The sequence below is a fragment of the Paramormyrops kingsleyae genome, chromosome 9, assembly GCF_048594095.1.
Source record: "Paramormyrops kingsleyae isolate MSU_618 chromosome 9, PKINGS_0.4, whole genome shotgun sequence".
NCBI classification, from domain to species: domain Eukaryota; kingdom Metazoa; phylum Chordata; class Actinopteri; order Osteoglossiformes; family Mormyridae; genus Paramormyrops; species Paramormyrops kingsleyae.
This window is the reverse complement of record NC_132805.1, coordinates 580,872-603,904: the sequence shown is the minus strand read 5'-3', so window position 1 is coordinate 603,904 and position 23,033 is coordinate 580,872. Positions and strand designations below refer to the sequence as shown.

Here is a 23,033-nt window from a genome sequence, read left to right as displayed (position 1 = left end):
ACATGCACTGATGGAATAACGGGGGCGGCAAGTCAGACACGCGCACGTTGCCCTTGAAGCTGGCAGGATCTGGTTTGTCTCATTCGTCTCCCTTACTCCTGCTTTGCCACTGCGGCGGAGAGAGGGAGCGCACTGAGCATGCTCTGTAGCAGCAACCTTTTTATGGATTATTTGGGGGGAGGGGGGGCTTCACTGAAGCCAGCAGAGCTGTCAGCAGTACAGTGAGGGAGGGGGACTCTGTGGGATTTCTGCTGTCGGGGCAGAGAAGATACGAAGCCGGGGGATTGGGGCACAGTCGCTGGACGCGAGGGAGACCACTGGTCCGAAAGGATGCGGCGCTTCTGAGCGGTAAAGCGGATGGGTACATCAGGTCAGTGTGACTTCCAGCTGAGAGCGGGTAGAGGAACAGAGATACGACCTCAGAAACAAGCATCTGGACCAAGAATAATCTGCTGGTCACCTTAATGAAAATGAACATGAGTCTCATGGAGCAAGTGACCACTGGGACTGGTAACTGATTCCGAGGCCAATTTCCAGGTCAAGATTTTGCAATGCAGAAGTCGTTTTTATTTTCCTTATTTTTTTAGTGTTGTTACTATTAAACTCCTCAGAAAAAATCTCTGGTGCTGAGCTAAGATGCTTTCATTCTTTTAATGACTGCCACTGTCTTCTGGGGGAATTAAAAATTTCGTGGCAATGTATGCTTTCTACTCTTTGCTGGTCTATATCTTCTACACGGTCTTCAAGAAGGAGGAGTTATCCCTAGAGGGGGAGGGACCTCACAGAGCCAGCGACCAGGTATGTTTGGCTGTAAGGCCCTGATCCCCACGAGACGTCCAATCAGGGAAAGTTCTTCTGTAACGTATTCATCTCATTCCATAAAAGTCACAGTTGACTGATAGAAAATGTATGGCTTGCATATTTCGCCGAGGAATATTCCGGTGTCGTGGTGTTTGTCAGTAAAGTCTGATCGTTTTATTTCATATCTGGTGTTAGATGTTTATTCGTTTTCTCCATGCATCCTCTCACAGAATGATATGGAGACGAGGCATGTTTCCATGGAAACACAGAGCAGAAATGGCCACACCCCCAGTTTGGCACAAAGAGGGTTTGACAGGTCCAGTGACTCTGGGGGTATGTGTCTGTTCAGCACCAATGTTATTGCCAGCTGTCATGTGAATGAAGTATGAATTTTTAATCTATTGCTCTGTTTCTGCCAGGTTTCTAACCCATATATCAGTATGTTTCAGCTAATCAGCGAATAACTTGACAGGGAGATGATAGGACAGCTTTGTCGCTATGCAGGCAGTAGCAGTGACAGCGATGGTCTCAGTGATGAGGAAGAAGATGATGATGATGGCGACCAAGACCCGGGGGCTGCTGCCAGCACCCCTCTGGCCGCATTTCTGTCTTTCAAGCAGGAAGCGGATCGGAGGACAGGATCCCAGGGCTCACTGGAGCACGGAGGAAAGGTACCCAGAATTATTCATAGATTTTATTTGGGCCTGGAGCCTAGGGGGCGGTGTGGAGCAGCGATCGCCTAATAGCAGTAACACATGGAGTGAATCTGATGTGGGCTCAGTCTCTGATGCCCCAGTGGGGTGAGCTGACACAGGGCTGTGCGTGGCTCAGGTCCCCGAGTCCCCGCTGGTGGTGGTGATGTCACACCTGCTGAGCTTCCTGGAGCAGTACGCCCACCTACAGCAGCTGCAGCAGCAGGCTGAGCGGTACCGCTCTCAGCTAGAGCAGCGCCGCACCCGGCACAGGCGGCAGGTCCGGGCCCTCCGGGCCTCTTACCGCCAGCGGCTCCGGGACAAGAACAGCGTCATCGGCAGCCTGGAGGAGGCCATGGTGCAGCAGGCCACCCCCCGGGGGGGCGACGGTGAGAGACGGGATGGGCGAGACCTCGTGGGGACTCTGGGGGGCAGGGAGGTTCCTTAATCCTACTCCTAAGAATATTCATTAGGATAAAATCACCACAATCCCTTGCAGCTTAACGGTCGGCCACCATTCCCCACTCCTCTTTGGTGGTGGCTTAATGGTTAGTGCTTGTAATTGGAAGGTTGCTGACCAGCAAGGTACCACTGAGGTACCCTGAGCAAGGTACTGTCCCCACGCACTGCTCCCTGGGTGCCAAATTAGCTTCTCCCTGCGATGTCACATATGGGTTAAATGAAGAGGACACATTTCATTACTGTGTGCTGTGGCTTAGTCAACAATGACAACTAATCACTCTTACTAGAACCCACAGTAAGAACAGAGAGAGGAGATTTTTACCAATCTGAGTCTTAATAACCTTCTCATAAGACGTCTACAACAGTGTTTCCCACCCCGGTCCTCGGGCACCCGCAGACAGTCCATGTTTTTGCTTTGAGCAGAAATGTAGACTGACTGGCAGGGAGCTGCGAGGGAGCAAAAACGTGGACCGTCTGTGGGTCTCCGAGGACCCGACTGGGAAACCATAGCTGAAATATTTCAAACCAGCGACACTGTGGACATGAATACTGTTGTTACTGTATCAGTGGAGCACAGCAAACCAAAGGAAGGACTTCAGTTACGCAAACATGGATACAATGACTTGACTTTCAGCCAAATCCCACATGAGTGAAGTGCCAGATACATGCAGCGGCAGCATTGGGTCCCTGACTAATGATCTGAGATCAGATCTCTGGAATTACCTGACGCCCCCTTTTTTTCCCCACAACAGCTGATAAACTATCAGATTGTAAAAGCGTGTGACTCTGGAAGCCACTCAGCTCGGAAATGGCTTGTCATGAATAACACAGAGAGCATTAAGGTACCAGCCCAGGGTTATAAATAGCCCAGGTGAACCCAAAAGAACCCACTGTGGAGTAGACAGTGTGAACTACCTACATTTTACTGAGATCTTCTTGGCTAAGAGTGCCAAGAGTGCTACAACTGTAAAGGCTCTGCTTCTAATGTAATATATCAGTGTTGTTTAATCAGTGCACCTATCAAAGGCAATGTGCCATTCTGCATACAGACGCTCCTCTACTTACGAATGAGTTTCGAAAGGCCATTCATAACTTGAAATGTTTGTAAGTCATTATACAACATCATTTTAAGGGTTTACGCAAGTATAAAGAACTAGGATGCTGGGAGTACGCACGCTACGCTGCTGGGAGTACGCACGCTACGCTGCTGGGAGTACGTACGCTACGCTGCTGCGCGGCGGGAGTAGCGGCCAGAAGTCATACGAGGCGGAATTGGCGTGCAGAAAAAAAAATCGATGTTGCGAACAGGAAACGGGAGCCCAAGGAACACAATTTGGACTTACAGTTCTCTTCATTCGTATGTCTGAAAGTTCGTAAGTAGAGGAGCGTCTGTATTTGTATAGCTGGATATTTTACTAGAGCCGTACCCTGTCCTCCTGGGATGAAGCTCCTGTGTCCTTCAGTTGGTTTAAAATAGTGGCTTCTGTAATGAGCAGTAATTAGCTGGGCAGTGACCATAGTCCCTTGCTGACCGGTCACATGACCCGTGAGCTCAAGGCCCTCGCAGATTTTGGAGCGTCTTCTAATCATTAAACGAGACTAGCACTCATTACGAACCCGATTGTGTCAGCTGTAGTCTCTTAATTATGGAGGAAATGAGGATGTTTTCTGGTCGAATGTTCCACTTCTCTGTGTTTTATAATTTTGAAGCCCTGCAGTTCTGGATGCCTGAGATATTCCCTTACAATCAGGTCAAAATAGATGTTGGCAGGCATCGGACAGCCGGAAAGCTGAAAATACAGAAGCTGCAGACTCTCCTGGATGGCTGTCGACAGACTGGACGGTATAAGAACATAAGAACTATACAAACAAGAGGAGGCCATTCGGCCCATCGAGCTCACTTGGGGAGAACTTAACTAATAGCTCAGAGTTGTTAAAATCTTATTTAGCTCTGATTTAAAGGAACCCAAAGATTCAGCTTGCACTATGTATTTGAACTAATGCTGAAGTAACTATTCGGTTGAACAGCATCCAAACCTGTTAGAATCTTATAGACCTGGATCATGTCCCCCCTCAGTCTCCTTTGCTTGAGGCTGAACAGATTTAGCTCAAATAACCTTTCCTCGTATGACATTCCTCTAAGACCAGGAATCATTCTTGTGGCCCTACGCTGCACCTTTTCTAAGGCTGCAATGTCCTTTTTAAGATATGGTGACCAAACCTGCACACAATATTCTAGGTGAGAATTCTTAGGAATAATCCTCACTACAAGGTTGACATTTGAATGTTATATATACCCTGCCAGCCTATCAACCCTCTACCTGCCTATGTCTCCCCTTACTTGCCTATATCATCCCCTTGCCCACCTATATCATATACTTGCCCGCCTATGTCATCCCTTACTTGCCTATATCGTCTCCTTGCCCGCCTTTGTCTCCCCTTACTTGCCTATATCATCCCCTTGCCCGCCTATGTCATCCCTTACTTGCCTATATCGTCCCCTTGCCCGCCTTTGTCTCCCCTTACTTGCCTATATCATCCCCTTGCCCGCCTTTGTCTCCCCTTACTTGCCTATATCATCCCCTTGCCCGCCTATGTCATCCCTTACTTGCCTATATCGTCCCCTTGCCCGCCTTTGTCCCCCTGCCCACCTATCACCCCTCTACCTGCCTATGTCACGCCCTTGCATATCTGTCACCCCCTGCCTGCCTATGTCGCCCCCTGCTTGCTTACATCACACCCCTGCCTGCCTATGTCGCCCCCTGCTTGCCTATATCACACCCCTGCCTGCCTATGTCGCCCCCTGCCCAGCCAATCTGCCAGTGACTGAGTTTGACACCACTGGGGTATGGTGTTAATTGTAGTGTGAAAATTCTATTAGTGCACAGATGCTTATGAATCATAAACAGAAATATGCTGATGTTCAGTCATCAGCATTAATATTAATGGTTTGAGAAAGCTGTTTCCCTCTTAATATACTGTTAACATCCTGACTCAGGTCAGCAGGGCATGATGCAGTAATAAATCCATGTAGACAATGTGGTTGCCCACAACTACAGATTCATATTATTTAAAAAGAGATTCATTTGCACTTAAAAATGAAACTTTGAAAATTGGACCCGAGCCTTAAAATTCTGTGGATGAGTTAAAAGAATCAAAATTATTTTTCTCTTGTGCTGTTAAGCAATTTAGCCAATTAGGCACAAAAACTCTGCGCAAAACTTTAAACATTTTAAGGGGTGTTTTTTATAATGTATTACAAACTACAGTTTTAGAGGTAGACGCTAACATTTTAGGTAGAAAAAACACCTTCATACTGGTTTTTGCGTTTTCTTTGTGTGAAACAGCTTTTAATAAGAAAAGGCGGAAAGAGCAAAGCCCTGGAAGATAAACAGGGCCAGTCAACCCAGGCCTGGGGGGGCGACGCCTGAGCAAACCGCCACTGCCAACAACTGGCAGGTCTCACCCCTAGTGACCCCCCCGCCCCACCCAATCCATTGAGTACGTAGATCACACTGTCTGAGACGACGGGTGTTTCTCAACACCAAGAACACAAAGATCATCCTTGTGGTCTTGGCAAGACTGGTCTTGCTAACTTCCCTCCCAAGAACGATCTTGGGCCGCAGTGAATCATGGGATTGGTCTCGTTTGGCAAGGATGCAACTGATGTATCCTTGACATTTGGGGGTTTTTACCATCCTCTGTACTCCTGTTCTTAGTAGTGGAGCTGCTCTTCGGCACTGGGAGATGATGTAATACAGGTACGCAAGAAGACAGGTATGGTCAAGTACAGATATTGAGAAATACCCAACGTGAACATGAGCGGTGATGTTAGCCGGGTGGAGGTGGGCGGCCCACCCTGTGTCATCACGTGGGCTTCGGCCGGCACTGGTGATGCGCACAGGAGCAGAGTCAGTCTTCTGGGAACACTGCTGGCCTGTAACTACGCCATAAATAAACACCACCAGCGGCCTGTATTAATTATTAACAACCTGCTGTTACCAGAGGCTGCGTCAGTCCTACTTACGTGACTGAGCATATGGGCTATATTAAGAAATATGTATGAGATTCCAGTTCAAACTGGAATGAGCACAGCAAGCTGCCCACGCAGATCAGAAAGCAGACTGACTGTGGGCAGCGAATCTGCGCTCAGTCCCTTAGGGGTCGTTCTCTCGCCATCCGTATGAATTTTTAGCATGGCATGAATTTCTTTCTAATATTAACCCTACAGTGATGTTTTCTTATGTCGATATTAGTGAATGGGGGCATCTATGCTGTTATATTAGGGCAAATGGTGGCTTCCAGGGAGGGCTTCTAGCGAGGGGGGGGGGGGCTCTCCAATGGGAGATGCTTCAGTGACTAATATCCAAGTGTCTAAATGAGGGAGGGTAGCTTTGGATGAAGGTGTACAATAAGTAGCTAAATGCTAACGGTGTTTCTGTGCAGCAGGGGAGTACGGCCCAGAGCCTGGGTTCCAGGCTGGGCTGCACAGGCTGGTGGAGTCTCTTTGCGGCCTGCAAGGCGAGAGGAGCCGGATGTGCGGTGAGCTGCACTCACTGCACTGTCAGCTGGAGCAGAGCGAGCAGGAGCGGCACGCGCGGGGGCAGGCCTGCCAGCAGCAGGCGAGTGGGAGGGCCACCTCTCCTGGGCTTGGGCTTTCAGGACTTTCCAGTGACCAGTGATATAAATGTCATGGGTGTCCCCGATTTTCCCAGATCGAAGAGCTGAAGAAGTGCATTGAGGAGAGGGAGGAGGAGCTCTCCAGACTGAGGGCGGAGTCTGTGAGTTCACCACAGCAACAAGTCATCACCGTTAAGGCAAATGACATCACCATGGGCAAAAATACATATCATTGTACTCGTACAGTTCTATTAAAGGAATCCTGTTTAACTGTTGACCAATCCTGTTTGGCCAGGGGTGTGAAATGCTGATCACGTGATTATCAGGGTGCTGTAACTTAAGCCTCGGGTGTCAAACTCCAGTCCTGGGGGGCCGGAGCCCTGCACATTTTTGGGTTTCCCCTCATTTAACACACCTGATTCAACTCTTTGTGCTAATTACCACACAACACTTGAGCTGAATCATTTGTGGTGGAACAGGGAAAGAACTAAGCTATACAGGACTCCGGCCCTCCAGGACTGGAGTTCGACACCCCTGACCTAAGAAGTAAGGGGAACGTGTCTTCCTGAACATAGCCAAATCTGCTCCCATGCCCATATTGATGCCCTGAGGTTGGGTTGGTAGAGTCTTTTGGAGCCCAGCATCGCTTCCCCTCAGGGTGTGACGGACTCGGAGAAGCGGGTCGTCTGCCTGACGGCCGAGAACGAGAGCCTGAAGCAGAGCCTGACCGTGACTCAGGGTCTCCTGCAGCAGTTGTCGGTCCTCCCGGCCCAGTCAAGCTCCATGCTCCTCAAGGTGAGGCTGGGCCAGCAGAGCGCCCTCATCCCAGAGATTAGTGGTGACCAGAGGTAGAGAGTTCAGGTCCAGAAAGTCCAGACCGAGGTTTTGTTTCAGCCAAACAGTAGAGTATAAAGAGTCACAGTCACAGAGTACTCAACTGGTTGGTTGAAACAAAACCTTGGTCTGCATCTGTACTTTCTGGACCTGAACTTTCCACCTCTGTTGGGGACCTTCTACTGTAACCTTGAAATTAATGTTTAATTCATGTTTAAATAATAGAGCAAAGAGCTCAGTTTCCAAACGCTTAGAGGAACCTTGTCCCTGGTAACCGGTAATGACCTCCCCCCCCCACGTGCAGGAGAACGAGACTCTGAGGAGCCGTGTGCAGCAGCTGGAGAGTTCCCTGCACCAGCGGGGGGAGCAGCTCTCCCGCCTGGAGCGCCACAGTGAGCAGTCCGAGTGGCAGCGATGCGAGGAGCTCAGGAGGCGTGAGGAGAGGCTCAGGGAGCTGCAGCTGGAGCTGGACAAGGAGCGGGGCAAGGAGCCCACGGTCAAGGTGGAGAACTGAGCCTAGTTCCCCCCCAGCCACCCCCAGTGCTCCACTGAGTGTCAGTCAGGTTGAAGTCTGAGAAGACTCTACTGTATGCTTGAGTGAGCTTCCCTGAAGTTCAGTAACCTGCCAATTGGAGAACGGAGATTTAGACCAGGATGTCTGGAGGAAATTTCTTAGCTACCATAAAAAAACCTGGCTTCTTATGAACCTTCTTGTCATTTTGACAGGGCCCAAGGGCCTATAACAGAAACAGAAGCCAGGATCTCAGCCCGTTTTGTAATAGAGGAACATAGCTGAGACCATCATGTTCCTCTCCCTTGCAGTATGTCACCCGGACCATGGAGGTAGAGTCCCCAGCGACACAGAGGCAGCTGGCCGAGGCCAGGGAGAGGAACGAGCTACTGTCAGACAAGCTGTCCACTCAGAGCGAGACGTGCCGGCAGCTGGAGAAGCGGCTCAGGCTCTCCGACGTGGAGACTGCCGGTCTCCAGCAGAAGGTCACCCGGGCATCTCACCAGCATAGCAGGCGTGGCTGCAGATCAGCCCGGCGGGTTTAATGGAGGCCGCCACCTTGTGTCCTTGTGTGATCGCGCAGATTGCAGCCTATGAGGTGGAGATAGAGAAGCTGCGGAGGGAGCTGCTGAAGGAGATCGGCCACCTGGAGGAGCGTAAGGAAGAGGCGGTGAGAGCGGCTGCTGAGTGCTCCGAGCAGCAGCTGCAGAGCCTGCGACAGCAGTTCATGGGTGAGTCGCCCTCCTGGGAATCATGCAGGGGGCATGGTGGGGTCATAGCGGGGTCATGCAGGGGTCATAGCGGGGTCATGCAGGGGGCATGGTGGGGTCATAGCGGGGTCATGCAGGGGGCATGGTGGGATCATAGCGGGGTCATGCAGGGGGCATGGTGGGGTCTTAGCGGGGTCATGCAAGGGTCATAGCGGGGTCATGCAGGGGGCATGTAGCGGTTGTGCTGGCAGCCATGGAGGCCAGGTGTAGAAGACAACAGCTGAGCAAGAACGAGTGAGTCGTTTTCCTCGGGGAAAAGGCATGGCCATGGTGGGGTAACACAGGGGTCATGGAGGCCAGGTGTCAAAGACAACAGCTGAGCAAGAGTCACCATGGTGTTCTCTGAAAGGTACATCACATTCAGCAGTGAACCTCTGCACATTCTGAGGAATTTCACTGACACATCATCATGTCCTCGACCACTTGTCCAAAGGCATAAGAAGCCCAATCATGATAGGAAATTCATATCCCACAGTGGAAAATAAATATAAAATAATCTTGTCCCATCAAAATAAACAAAAAAACATAAATAAAATGAAAGTATTCAGAAAGGTGGAGGTGGTAGTGATGAGGGCAAGGACATAACATTTAAGGGGGTCCGGGGGCTTATATTGGCTGTGGGGGTTACACCCCCCATAATTTATACCCATAGATGGGGCTCTGACTGTCTGAATCCTGCACTTGGTTCCTCTGTCACCCGACAGGCCTGCAGAAGCGTCTGGCCGCTCTCCCCCCGACCCTGCGCTCCGTGAAGACGGACTACGCCAGCCTGCGCAGCCAAGTCCGCAACTTCTCAGATTTCTACGGGGCTGCTGTGGCGGAGGCCAAGAAACAGGTGGGAGAAACTTCTCTCTCCGCTCTGCCTGCTACAGCCGTCGTTCTTTTTAAAGTCTTTGAGCCAAAACGGTGAATCTGGCACTGCTATGTCACTAACAGTTGATAACATGCTTAGTAACTCTTCCCCTTCAGCTTTCTGTGGTCATCAGTGAGATGTCGGAGGCCAACAAGGACCTGCTGGAGAAGTACAGAAAGGAGGTGGCGCTGAGGAGGAAGTACCACGAGCAGCTGCTGGAGCTTAAAGGTAAAGGGAGAGGTGGTCGCCTCTGCTAAAGTCACGACACGGTATGAAGTATGTGCAGAAATAAGCCCTGTGCTGACTTAGCGGGGCGAGCCCATCAAAATGTCTCCAAGGCTGACATAGCTGCTATGCCGTGCGTTCAGGGAATATCCGCGTGCTGTGCCGCGTGAAGCCCGTCCTGAGGGAGGACCAGCAAGGGGACGGGCAGGCGGTCGTCGTGACAACAGACCCTGACAATGAGTCGGCCATCATCGTGCTGCAGAAGGGGAAGAGCCGCACGTTTGAACTGGACAAGGTGTTCCAGCCTCAGGCTACTCAGGAAGAGGTACCCAAATCTGAGATCTGTAGCTGATCCAGCAGCACCTTCCTGTATGACAGATCAGACCAGCCCACAGCTCTGTCTGCCTCTGGCAAAAGCCGTAATGAGGCGCAAGAGGTTCTGGCGACTGACTGGAGTTTGTGTTTCAGGTTTTCCAGGAGATCGAACCCCTCGTGACCTCCTGCATTGACGGATATCATGTCTGCATCTTTGCTTATGGACAGACAGGATCTGGGAAAACATACACCATGGAGGTGAGGTGAAGGAGCCTGCCGAACTTTCCTGGGGCTGTGTACTCATCCCCTCCCCCCGGCCATGATAAAATAAGGGAGCTTACTTATCAGCCTAAATGGGTGGTGTGGTAGGTTGTTGTTTGTCTAGTACCAAATCTTGAGATAGAGACCTCCAGCAAAACTTGAAACAATGATACCGTCCATGGTCTGTGATACAATCCAACACATAATACTGTTCGACTCAGCCCAGGCAGATCGACTTACCCTGCTGATGTATGTCATATCGATGAAAAGATGAATGGAGAGCATGTTGGACCATTTTCAGGGCACCGTGGAGAATCCAGGTATCAACCAGCGTGCTCTGAAGCATCTCTTCAGTGAGATGGAGGACAAGAAGGACATGTGGACCTACTCTGTCAACGTCAGCTCAGTGGAAATCTACAATGAAGTTCTCAGGTATCAGCACCTTTGTCCTCATCAGTTTGACAGCAGAAAGTCTCAGTGAAGCCATTATGACCATTTTTCCCAGTGTTATACAGTGATCCCCCACTATATCGCGGTTCAGCTATCGCGCCCCCGCTATATCGCGGTTCAGCTATCGCGCCCCCGCTATATCGCGCTTCAGCTATCGCGCCCCCGCTATATCGCGGTTCAGCTATCGCGCCCCCGCTATATCGCGGTTCAGCTATCGCGCCCCCGCTATATCGCGGTTCAGCTATCGCGCCCCCGCTATATCGCGCTTCAGCTATCGCGCCCCCGCTATATCGCGCTTCAGCTATCGCGCCCCCGCTATATCGCGCTTCAGCTATCGCGCCCCCGCTATATCGCGGTTCAGCTATCGCGCCCCCGCTATATCGCGCTTCAGCTATCGCGCCCCCGCTATATCGCGGTTCAGCTATCGCGCCCCCGCTATATCGCGCTTCAGCTATCGCGCCCCCGCTATATCGCGCTTCAGCTATCGCGCCCCCGCTATATCGCGCTTCAGCTATCGCGCCCCCGCTATATCGCGCTTCAGCTATCGCGCCCCCGCTATATCGCGCTTCAGCTATCGCGCCCCCGCTATATCGCAGATTTTTCCCCGACGCATCACAGTTCTCTGTACCTTGCTTGTGGTCCGATTGTTGTGAGCAAACTTTTTGTGAATTATGTTACTCATATTCTTAGCCCGACATCCACATATCATATGTGTTTCTAAAGTGTGTTTTAAAAAGTTTACATGTGTTTAAAGTGTGTGGGACGGGTATTTTAAGGCTTAAACTATAAAATTTATTTATATGGTCTTTCTATATCGCGGATTTTCACCTATTGCTTTTAAAGCATGTGGGAGGGGTAGTTTAAGACTTAAATTATATTAAAAATGTCTGTTTATATGGTCTTTCTATATCGTGGATTTTCGCGTATCGCTGATGGGTCTGGAACGTCACTTCCGCGATAGGCAGGGGATCACTGTATTGCTTAATCCTGTTGGTCAGCTATCTGAAGGTGTTTTTGTGCACTTCTTCATGTGGTCTGCAGGGATCTGCTCAGTAAAGATGGAGAGAAGCTGGACATCAAGATGAACCCAGATGGCACTGGCCAGCTCCATGTCCCTGGTCTTAGGGTTATTGAGGTTAAGAACTTCAAGCACATTAAGAAGGTGGGGTACTCAACAATTGGACTTACGTTAAGGAAGACTAGTCGCTAATCACAATCCTTCTATAAAGTTGAATCTTTTGTTAAATTAAAACATATTTTCACATTAAAGTGCAAAGTGCTCTTTTGTTCCATTTATAAGTTGTAAAAAATGGCATACTTTTGACCTAGTGCTGTTAAAAGTGTTACGCTAATTCTTATTGTGTTTCATTGCTTCCTCAAATGGCTGTACTCGATTCATGTTCTGTGCAGATTCTGGCCATGGCAAAGCGGAACCGGGTAACTTTTGGGACCCAGATGAACCACAACAGCTCTCGCTCCCACGCCTTGCTGACCATCACTGTGCTGGGAACAGACCTCATCAGTGGGGCCAAAACATGCGGTGAGACACTAGCATTGTGCCTAGTGATTGAAGCATTGAATGAACTGCATTTGCTTTAGAATGTAACAGTGCAATTACACTGATGAGAAAGTCATGGAAAAAGTCATTAAACTGAAAATGACATATAGCTGTGTTTCTCCAAGTTGCCCTTGCAAGCACTAGTGTTCTCCATCCATCCACCTATCTTCTAATCACTAATCCTGGACAGCATCATGGCGGCCTGGAACTCATTCAAGGCAGCAGAGGTGGACAGTTTAAGTCTAGAAAGTAAAAATCCAGACCAAGATTTTGATTCAACCAACCAGTTGAGTACTCTGTGACTAACTCTTTATACTCAACTAGTTGGTTGAAACAAAATCATGGTCTGGATTTTAATTTTCTGGACCTGAACTATCCACCTCGGCAAGGCAGCATAGAGCACAAGGTCTGGTGTTGTGTGGCTAGGTAGGTGGTGTCTGTGAGCAGAAGTTTGCCAGTTCCTTGTACAAAAGTGTCTTCTAAATAAATAAATGTACAGGATAACAGTCCATCACATGGCTGAAACACCCACTCCATAATACTCTGTGGGCGATTTAGAGACGCCATTAGCCTAACTGCATGTGTTTAGACTGCAGGGGGAGAACATGCAGACTGAAATGTATGCATAGCATTAACATGTGCACGCTTCCCAACCCGGTCCTCGGGGACCCACAGTTGGTCTTTTTGCTCCCTCCGAGCTTCCTGCCAGACAGTCCATGTTTTTGCTCCCTCCGAGATCCCTGCCAGACAGTCCATGTTTTTGCTCCCTCCGAGCTCCCTGCCAGACAGTCCATGTTTTTGCTCCCTCCGAGATCCCTGCCAGACAGTCCATGTTTTTGCTCCCTCCGAGCTCCCTGCCAGACAGTCCATGTTTTTGCTCCCTCCGAGATCCCTGCCAGACAGTCCATGTTTTTGCTCCCGCCGAGATCCCTGCCAGACAGTCTATGTTTTTGCTCCCTCCGAGATCCCTGCCAGACAGTCTGCATTTAAATCTGGCCTGTCTTTGGGTCCCCAAGGACTGGATTGGGAAACACTGATGTAGAGTATAATAGTGGGAAACTCATGGTATTTTCGGAACATATTTAGAATTTAGTGATTAATTGTCATTGTTGACACACCACAACGAAATGTGTTCTCTGCATTGGTCAGGGATTTGAACCTGCAATCTTTCAATTACAAGTGCACTTCCCTGATCATTACCCCACCACTGCCCTCTGTGAACACCGTGCCATAATGTCCACCACAAACACAACCATGCAGGCAAGCTGAACCTGGTGGACCTGGCTGGTTCAGAGCGGGTGTGGAAGTCCGGAGCAGAGGGCGAACGCCTCAAGGAAGCCCAGAACATCAACCGCTCCCTGCTGGCGCTGGGAGATGTGATCCAGGCACTGAGGGGCCGCCAGACACACGTGCCATTCAGGAACTCCAGACTCACCTACCTGCTGCAGGATTCCCTGGGCAAGGGCAACAAAACAGCCATGGTGGTACAGGTAAGGGCAACAAAACAGCCATGGTGGTACAGGTAAGGGCAACAAAACAGCCATGGTGGTACAGGCAAGGGCAACAAAACAGCCATGGTGGTACAGGTAAGGGCAACAAAACAGCCATGGTGGTACAGGTAAGGGCAACAAAACAGCCATGGTGGTACAGGCAAGGGCAACAAAACAGCCATGGTGGTACAGGCAAGGGCAACAAAACAGCCATGGTGGTACAGGTAAGGGCAACAAAACAGCCATGGTGGTACAGGTAAGGGCAACAAAACAGCCATGGTGGTACAGGTAAGGGCAACAAAACAGCCATGGTGGTACAGGTAAGGGCAACAAAACAGCCATGGTGGTACAGGTAAGGGCAACAAAACAGCCATGGTGGTACAGGTAAGGGCAACAAAACAGCCATGGTGGTACAGGTAAGGGCAACAAAACAGCCATGGTGGTACAGGTAAGGGCAACAAAACAGCCATGGTGGTACAGGTAAGGGCAACAAAACAGCCATGGTGGTACAGGCAAGGGCAACAAAACAGCCATGGTGGTACAGGTAAGGGCAACAAAACAGCCATGGTGGTACAGGTAAGGGCAACAAAACAGCCATGGTGGTACAGGCAAGGGCAACAAAACAGCCATGGTGGTACAGGTAGACAGTCTGCGCAGTGTTTGCCAGTGTTACTCCACTACCTTTCTTTGCAGTGATTTTCAGTTTTCACTACAAGCGTGCACAGATGCTTCTCATTTTACGATGGTGTGATAGTGATGCATATTCAGTAGTGAATTTTGATCTGTTCCTAGTTTAGTCACATGCAGTACTATACAGACGCTCCTGTACTTACGAAAGAGTTACGTTCCGAATGGCCATTCATAACCTGAAATGTTCGCAAGTTGTTATTCAACATCATTTTAAGTGCATTCACAAGTACAAAGAACTAGGATGCTGGGAGTACGTACGCTACGCTGCTGCGCGGCGGGAGTAGCGGCTAGAAGTCTTACTAGGCGGAATTGGCGTGCAGAAAAAAAAACTGATGTTTTGCACAGGAAACGGGAGCCCAAGGAACACAGTTTGGACTTACAGTCCTTTTCGTTCGTATGTCTGAAAGTTCATAAATTGAAAGTTTGTAAGCAGAGGAGCGTCTGCACTTTCTACCGATGCCAGCAGATGCCAGCATCCATGCAGCCAGACTTGCAGACAGCAGCAATCACGAGCACAAACATCTCATACAGTGATTAACAACATATTGTGTGGATTTTTTTTTTCTCTGTTTAACCAAATTTTCCCAAGCCCAAATGTCTACGAAACGCTTAAGTGTGTTACTTGCTTCTGCTGAGTAGATAAATAGGAAAACAATTACTTTGGGATGAAATTTAAGATTATTGCCCAGCATGAAGGTGGCGAGTCTGTAATGGCCTTAATTAATGCTTCATTTAGTAATCATTCATATTTGACTTAACTTATAGGTTCATCGGAATGTAACCCCATTGTAAATTGAGGAGTATCTGTATCGTTTTGTTCCCCATTTCTCTGACCTTATTGGAAAACCTGTCATTAAGAGTTTAGCACAAACCTGATTTTGTACTTCATACTGGTAATTGAATTTAAATGGACTGATCAATTGACCTCTGGAATACTGTTTGTGCTTCAGATTTCTGCCCTGGAGAGGAATGTGGGGGAGACTATGTGTTCGCTTAAGTTTGCCCAGCGGGTGTGTAAGGTGGAGCTGGGACCCGCCACACAGAAGATCGACAGGACAGCCCTGTGCGAACAGTGCTCCTGAATCGACCAGGGCTACCAACTGTCTTGGAGGACAACAACTGCTAGGCCTTGAAAGCAGACCTAAAAACCTCAATACTGACTGAGCCGATCCACCGACTCCTAGATGGATGGCCTGCGGAGGCCTTCCGTCATCATCAGTGGTTCTCCAGCAGATGCAGGGACAGAAGCGCTCTATCGGGAACCGAAACCTTGGCTCAGAACAATGAGGGCGGCCAAATGGGGAAGAGGACAACACCAAACAGCTTCACAAACCTGCAGCCTAAAAGCAGATACTCATGTTAAGTAGAATAAGAAACCTCCTTTTAACACTGGTCAGCAGGGGGCGCTGTGAGTGCCGAACATCTGGGTTCTTGCACGTCTTGGCTTTCAGAAATGGCTGCTCCTCAGCCGACTTGCATGCGAAGAACTTCAATGCTGCAGCCTCAGTGCCAAAACAAGCTGCATCACACTGGCCTGCTGTGCACCCAGACCCCCTAACAGTGAACATTCTTGGTTTTACTGCATTTACAGGAAACCAGGGCAGGGTTGGCTGATCCCCACTTAAAACAGTCACAGCAGACTGCCCTGTCTTACAGCAGTTATCGCTCTCTTGCTATTGTGAAGGGGGCCAGCCTCTAGCAGTGAGGTACAAGAGAATAGCAGTGGAGGTTCTGAAATGTAATAGCATCATATAGAAGAAACGTCTGCTTAGGAAGTAACATTTTAATACTCTTTGCTTTTGTGAAGTTTGAGGTGCAGCAGGTGTGCAACACAAGCCAAACATGAACCTTGGTATATTTGGCATTCCTTACATGTGATTTTTAGCCCTTGGGAGAGATTTAGTCAGCTATCATGTTACATCTGTAGTACAGCATTAGCCTTTAAAAACATTCATGAGATTCTTTTCAACCTCAACCGAATCCTATATAGAATAATTTTTGGGCTTTTAAATGCAACTGCTGTTAGTCAGTGATTATTTGGTATGTTTTATTCTGGTGAAATGATTCTAGAGTATATTTAAAAGTAGTTTTATTTAGTCGATAAAGCCTCCCTTTAAAATGTATATGTACAGTATATATATTCCTATACACACCTGACTTGAGACAAGCTCTCCAAGTCAGCGTCCCTTGAGCCAGTCCTCCGGACCCCCAAACAGTCCTCATGTTTGCTTCCACCTAGCTCACCCGAACCAAGTAATTAAGTACAAACCAATCAAGAACACCAAATATTAGGGGCAGCTGCTTTGAGAGCAGAGCGAGCAAAAATGGTGACTATCCTGGGGTCCCCAAGGACTGGGTTGAGAAACGCTGCCCTAAGTGACATCAAATTAAATCTCCAGGTCTATGACAAAAGGTAAACTCAGCGCAGAAGAGAAAGAAGCACCTTAATGTTTATGTGGCAGGGTGCACTGGGTAACAGGACTCTGGCTACTGCAAGGGGTGAAGCGGAACCAAAGGGACATCCACACATAATCAAAGATGCTGAACTCAAATTATCACCTTTTCAAAAAGTTAAATGAGTGTCAAATGAAAGTGTCAGCTATGTGACCAATGTGCCAACGATGTAGAGAGCAATAAACCAGTAAAAACAAAAATGTACACAGTTGGCTGTTTCAGTTGTGTATAGTACGGAACTAAGAAAAATACTTGCATCTATAAGATAGAAATTTTGAAAATTCAAAATGTTTACTTGAAAAATATGTACAAAATTCAAACAGATTCACCTCTGAACAGGTTATTTTTATATATAATACAAAAAACAGCTCTGAGGGGTTAACAACGACTCCAGTATCACGCTGAAGTCAAACACCTTCTCTCTGTCCGGCCTCCAGCACAGAGGGCTGGTAGTTCACAGCTTAGGCTGCTGATGGCACTAGGCCTCCATACAAAACACCCAGACATCCAAGCACGACGGCAGGGGGGTGGCTTTAGAGTCAGCTCCCAGTGGGCCCCTCGACCAGGTGCTGGGCCTCAGTCCGAATCCCCTTCTCCTTCCTTCACGGCTCCGACGGCGCCGGCCAGCTCCTCCTCGCTGCCCTTCAGACGTTCCCCTGAAGGAACACAGCACCGGCAGACTTACACAAACAAACATCCGGTGGCTAATGCTAACCCAACAGACTCAATGTAGCCTGGCCTATGCAATAGTCACTGTGCTAATTACTTTAATTCCCAAGGAGATAATGGTGTGTTACAACATCCATAATCGTTATGAACTAAAGTCTAAAACACTACAGCTGTACAGCTGACATTTTGCAGATATATAGCACAAAATACAGTATCATTTTTAGCCTTCCATTCACAGAAATTGCCTAACAAGTTACAGCCTGCTCACATCTCCGGCCTGCGACAGAGGGCTGATAGAGGCCCACGGGCATCAGAAGGGACATTAATTTGAGAAGAAGGAGCCCCCGGAGCAGACCTCTCCCTCCCACTTCCACCAGATACCACCAGCTGCTGGCGCAAAACTCCAATGCTGAATGTCTTCTCAAAACCTAGAATGAGGTTTGTTTTGCATCCTGCCGAAATGCTCTCATGAGTGGCACGTTTCTGCACACGTCTGGCTGAAGAACCACCATGATGTCATCTCAGAGTGCCTTTAAACCCCTCCGGTCTTCCCGTCACCCACAGAGCAATTAGCCTGGAAAAGCACGCGGCTCTCTCTGATCACGCACTAAGGAGCAGCACATCCTGGCTGCTGGGGATTCTAAACCTGACCCTGGGGCCTCGTGGGCTCTGCCCCCAACACGGGAAGCCTTCCCGGGCCTGACTCACGGATCAGCTCAGCAATGGCCTTCTGCGTCCTCTTCTCCAGCTTCTCCAGTTTCTTGGCCACATCTCTCTTCAGATCCCTGCACGTGAAGTGACAGGACACAGTGCGTCATGGCCGGATTTAAGTCTCACCGTAATTAGGGCCGGTAATGAAATCAATAACAGAGGATAAAACAAATGCTAACAGCAGGAATTATTATTTACTACTACTAGTCCTTACCAGTCAGGCTTCCTGGGAGCTAGGTTGACCAAGTCCTGCAGTAAAAGCCGAAACAAAGAACAGCGTGTGACTATTGACACAAACACTCATGTTCCCTCCCTGCCACTGTCAACATGCAACCCCCAGCACACCCCACTCACCACTTCCTCAATGACTGGCTTGGGGGTCGCGGCATCCAGCTGCTCCTTAACCTTCTCCTCCACTGGTGTAGAAGGAAACAACAATCACACCCTCGGTTAAAACCCAGCGTGATGTACGACGTCTAGACAGGTCTTAACGTTCCTCATTACTCCTTCCCTGGGAAGGGTAGGACGTAAGGCACAAAACTCACAGGACCACTGCGGGATTCAATCTGACAACCCCATGACAACACGACTAGTGTAATAGCCGGGATTTATTCAGAGTCCTCACCAGACGCAGGTTTGGCCTTGGGGACCTGCCTCTCCTTCAGTTCCTCATCCTCTGGGGTGTAATTTCTCAGTCTTAGTTCTCTATAAACACAGGAGACAACATTAAAATAACAGGAAAAAACACGACCACAGACTCAAGCACAGTGAACCACCAGGTGGCTCTGCTATATAGTACTGTGAGACACCAGCAGGGGGCAGCACATTCCCGGATAACCGGTCACATAATACCAATAAAGAGTGCAAGTGTCCACCCTGCTTACACAAAGGGAGTATCCAGGAGCTGGTGTGCGGGCAATGATCTGCATTAACACACAGGCAACACGCCTTACATTAAAGCTGTCTAATGGAAGATTATAAGAACAGGATAGAGGCTTTCTAGGGAGTGACGATGTTTTTGGTAAACAGAGGGATTAAGGTCTATATGTAATGAAGCTTCTTAACTGGGAACCAGAGCCAGGGCTGTGTAGGTATAAATCTCCGTCTCTGATTCATGGGTAAAAATTCACTCCCCTGTTCTGCTTAGCACTGGGTACTGGGGGTGGGGGGGAGATAGGGCTCACAAGTCAATGAAGCGAGCACTTTGAGGACAAGGAGAGACGACTTTCCTGTTCCGAGCGGCGCAGACAACAGCCCCCACCATCAGTCCTCCTCTTATTTTACCTTCATACATTAATCACCTTTTATAGAACCAAAAACCTTCACAGGTTATATATATATGAATATAACAATTTAAACTAAAAACAGACGAAAGCTTAGGAAAAAGTACCCCTATTTTATAAAAATCACAGGAAATCTAAATATAAACCCAAAGGAAGTTTAAAAAAAAATTTGAACGTTTTCATGAAGTCCAGAACATCAATGACATGGAGATTTGAAGAGTCCTCATTCTTTTGCCCATCTACCTACTGATTTTTGCTGAACCACAAACCAAACACTCCACACTACAGGTCCTAGAGATGCACAATATATTAGCTGATATTCGTTAAAAATCAAGATATTGGCAACAGTCTGATGAGTGAATCTTGTCTTAAAATTAGATACTCTGAATCTATCAATATTCAAAGTTAGCAGCACCAGAGCTAAAGATATAACTAGTAAAATAATGAAGATAATTGCATTGGACTACAATATGATTTTAATTCATTATTAAATCTGGCCCACAGACAGACTTTTTTGTTATTCTGTGGAAAACAAAAGAATGTCACTCTGCTACAGTGGCAAGGCAAGTTCGTCAAAATTCACCACTGATACCACACATACAGCTGTGCCTACATATGCATTAGGCATCAGATTATCAAATTAACTGTAAACCTAATTAATTTCTCTGCCATTTGTGTGTTTCAGTACACATATGGGAGTGCTGTTGGCACACCTGTGTCTCTCTTCCACACCCTCCTCCTCTTCCAGCACTCTCTTCCTGTCCGGCTCCCCATCTTCTGGAACATTCCCCTGTGGGATTAGAAACAGGAGGTAACGTGTGGATCTGCAGTAAACAGAAACCTCATCTGGATCTGCACACTGTCCGATTCCTGCACATCCCTGCCGCTGCTGTCCGTTCACTGACCGCGCGCTACGATCGTCATAGCAACTAACGCGAAACCTCGCGACCGCGCGCATGCTTGCAGTTCAGTGCAAGTGCTGAGAATAGCCAAACAATGCCATTCCCTTTCAGACTCATTACCTCAGTAACAGCATCTGCCATCAATCAAAACAAAAATGGTTGAGGGCTACAGGTGAAATGCTTTCTGAACGTCCCTTTCCAGCGCGTTTTTCCTCCTGGCACCGACCGATAACAGTATTTACATCCTTCAAGGTGAACGACTCAAACATCATACAAAAGTATATCTGTTAGGCTCTGAGGCTGACGCAGATTTAGTTAAGCAGAGCTTTCAGCTAGCAGACGGGGAGGCACACTTAAGGCGAACCGCGAGCGCTCCGCGCTGAGAACACCGCAGGCTGTAGGAAGGCCCCGCGGAGAGCCGAGTCATGTAAAACACGGTGCCGAACATGACACCTGCCCTGGGACTTATCCGGGCGCATTTCAGCCGACGCTGACTGGAAGGCAAACAAATCCGCCGCAGCAGGTCTAACTGGCACTGCAGCAACCGCCCGCTGCAGCTGGACGCCGATGCAGGAAATGGCCCAGAGCACAGGAGCCAGAACACACTGCTCCTGCCGCTAAATACAGGTGCAACGTGTATATGGTGTCAACGAAAGCTACGGCGAATTACACGGGTGCTTAAGGACGCGTACAAGCGCAATGACGTGAAGGAGCCCAAGGCTTTGGGGATAGCAGACAGCCATGTGCCTTCTTCAAAAAGAAAATCATTGCTTGTGTTTTTATCAATTAAATTTACTTTATGAAATAAAGGATTAAGACTTATTAATCTGAAATCTAATTTTAACTTACTTTAAAGATCAAATAAAGGTTAAAACGTAATGTATTGAGAGGAAAAAAAACGTTTCGTAATGTCAATTGTGCAGTTCACTCAGTCGGCGATTACATCAATTTTATTAGGTAACAGACTGAGAAACACAGGCCAGTTGCTAAAGATTGCACAAATCGACGACATTAAGGCATTACGTGTCACGTCTCTCCCGTTTCAACTCTTCGTGTTTGGGCACGTTTTTCGTGCTGTGACACGGTCCACATACATCGGCGGAGTCGTCTGGACCTCGACACGCTACCGAGGGCGGACAAGTAGCCTGCTGGCCTCCAAGCAGATTTCAGCTAGAGCAAGCCATGTCTTAAGTCACACACACAGAAATATCTGGTTGCCAGGCATCTCACAGTAACTTTCCAGAATGAATTGAGAAATGCAAAATATTTAAATATTGTCACAACTGCATTTCAAATAACATGGAGAAATTAAACATACATTTTGTGATTAAATTCCATTTCACAGATTTTGCTTTGTCATAAAAATGATAAAGGTATTAGTATCATAACATGGGAAACCCTTGTAGGCAGCCATGTACTAGATATATGAAATGGTTTAATTAATTCTATAAGATATCCTGAGTGCATGCGCAGCGTCCTGGTATAAAGTTTCTTCCTGCACACTGGATTGTAATGAGCCTGTTACCGCATGCCTTTAGTGAAAAAGGATGCACCAGTTTTTCCGACCCTAGAGTCCGACTCCTCGGCGTCACGCATAGACAGCCGGCGCGTGTGGGCATGCGCCACTGACGGACCAACAAAAAGTAATTAGGAAATGTATTACTGTTAAAGAATGGTTCCACAATAAACCTGCCGGCAGGGGCGTTGCTAGACATAAAGCCCTATTGGGGCATAAGCCCCCCACACCCCCATCCCCATCCCATTACACATATCTTTTTCGAGAGCTGAGCGTGAGATTTTACTGGGGCAACGTGCCCCAGTAAAAGGGGTCTAGCGACGCCCATGCCTACTGAATGGTGGTGAAAACTTTATATTGCGGCGTTTAGCACAATAACATGGGTAAACTAGCTCCCTAATAAGTTAACAGGCTCTCTTTCCAAGCTATCAAAACTTCATTTTACAGACAAACGGGGACAGAACACGAGCAATATCGCCAGAATTCATTTGTATAAAAAAACAAACCACACCAGGACTACGTGAATAACTAAGCTGTTGTGCATGTATTATTCTTACATATATATCGGAAATCTATTAATAGGCACAAACAAGTTAGGGCGGGATTTTTGTTGTGTAACTAGTGCAAATCAGCACAAGCTGGCTAGCAGCAGGAAGCATGCTTCAGCTTAGGCCGCAGCCCTTGTAAACCGTACTACAGCTCTTCACAGACCTCACAACTTCCTCTCTTTAAACTCGCCATTTAACGAAAAACTGTTATTGGAAACTCACTTGTAGCTGTCTGGATCTGAGTGCCTTTAATCTTTCTTTCCTTTTCAAAGCCTGCTCCTGAAGCGCACCAACCACCGGCTCCATGACTACAGTCTGGCCGCGCCGCTGACGAAGATGAAGGCCAGATAGTCGATACAGGCAGAAGCAAAAGAGAGCCGAGTAGGTCGATTTGACTGCACTTGTGAAAGCGGAGCTG

At 48.2% G+C, this 23,033-nt stretch overlaps 2 protein-coding genes across 4 annotated transcripts; one reads left to right on the top strand and one right to left on the bottom strand.

Annotated features, from left to right (window-relative positions):
* The first annotated feature begins 198 nt into the window (after positions 1-198).
* Positions 199-17,186, top strand: LOC111850423 (kinesin-like protein KIFC2). 3 transcript variants are annotated; one of them, XM_023824303.2, is made up of 19 exons: positions 199-798; positions 1,032-1,134; positions 1,306-1,472; positions 1,633-1,882; positions 6,402-6,577; positions 6,671-6,736; positions 7,233-7,370; positions 7,714-7,911; positions 8,232-8,405; positions 8,504-8,651; positions 9,395-9,525; positions 9,660-9,771; positions 9,912-10,093; positions 10,237-10,341; positions 10,646-10,776; positions 11,836-11,956; positions 12,205-12,334; positions 13,613-13,842; positions 15,483-17,186. In XM_023824303.2, the coding sequence occupies exons 1-19, from the start codon at positions 697-699 to the stop codon at positions 15,612-15,614; spliced, it is 2,796 nt and encodes a 931-aa protein (XP_023680071.2). In that variant the 5' UTR covers positions 199-696; the 3' UTR covers positions 15,615-17,186. The 3 variants fall into 3 exon arrangements, with proteins under 3 accessions (XP_023680071.2, XP_023680070.2, XP_072572047.1); XM_023824302.2 differs by having other exon boundaries at positions 6,671-6,772; XM_072715946.1 differs by lacking the exons at positions 199-798; positions 1,032-1,134 and adding an exon at positions 1,146-1,184 and having other exon boundaries at positions 6,671-6,772.
* A 68-nt stretch (positions 17,187-17,254) lies between these two features.
* Positions 17,255-23,033, bottom strand: ccdc12 (coiled-coil domain containing 12). Its single transcript, XM_023824313.2, has 7 exons — positions 22,838-23,033; positions 20,363-20,439; positions 18,992-19,071; positions 18,721-18,782; positions 18,581-18,615; positions 18,364-18,440; positions 17,255-17,642 (listed from the first exon to the last, which is right to left on the bottom strand). The coding sequence occupies exons 1-7, from the start codon at positions 22,919-22,921 to the stop codon at positions 17,563-17,565; spliced, it is 495 nt and encodes a 164-aa protein (XP_023680081.1). The 5' UTR covers positions 22,922-23,033; the 3' UTR covers positions 17,255-17,562.

What these genes read in the sequence shown, in the direction of transcription:
- LOC111850423 (XM_023824302.2), top strand. Translation starts at nt 697, where the DNA reads ATGTATGCTTTCTACTCTTTGCTGGTCTATATCTTCTACACGGTCTTC. An exon ending in GCAGCTGCTGGAGCTTAAAG is followed by an intron (nt 9,772 to 9,911) that starts GTAAAGGGAGAG and finishes CCGTGCGTTCAG; the next exon opens with GGAATATCCGCGTGCTGTGC. An exon ending in CAGTGGGGCCAAAACATGCG is followed by an intron (nt 12,335 to 13,612) that starts GTGAGACACTAG and finishes ACAACCATGCAG; the next exon opens with GCAAGCTGAACCTGGTGGAC.
- ccdc12 (XM_023824313.2), bottom strand. Translation starts at nt 22,921, where the DNA reads ATGGAGCCGGTGGTTGGTGCGCTTCAGGAGCAGGCTTTGAAAAGGAAA. An exon ending in TCAGATCCAGACAGCTACAA is followed by an intron (nt 20,440 to 22,837) that starts GTGAGTTTCCAA and finishes CTAATCCCACAG; the next exon opens with GGGAATGTTCCAGAAGATGG. An exon ending in CAAGGCCAAACCTGCGTCTG is followed by an intron (nt 18,783 to 18,991) that starts GTGAGGACTCTG and finishes CTTCTACACCAG; the next exon opens with TGGAGGAGAAGGTTAAGGAG.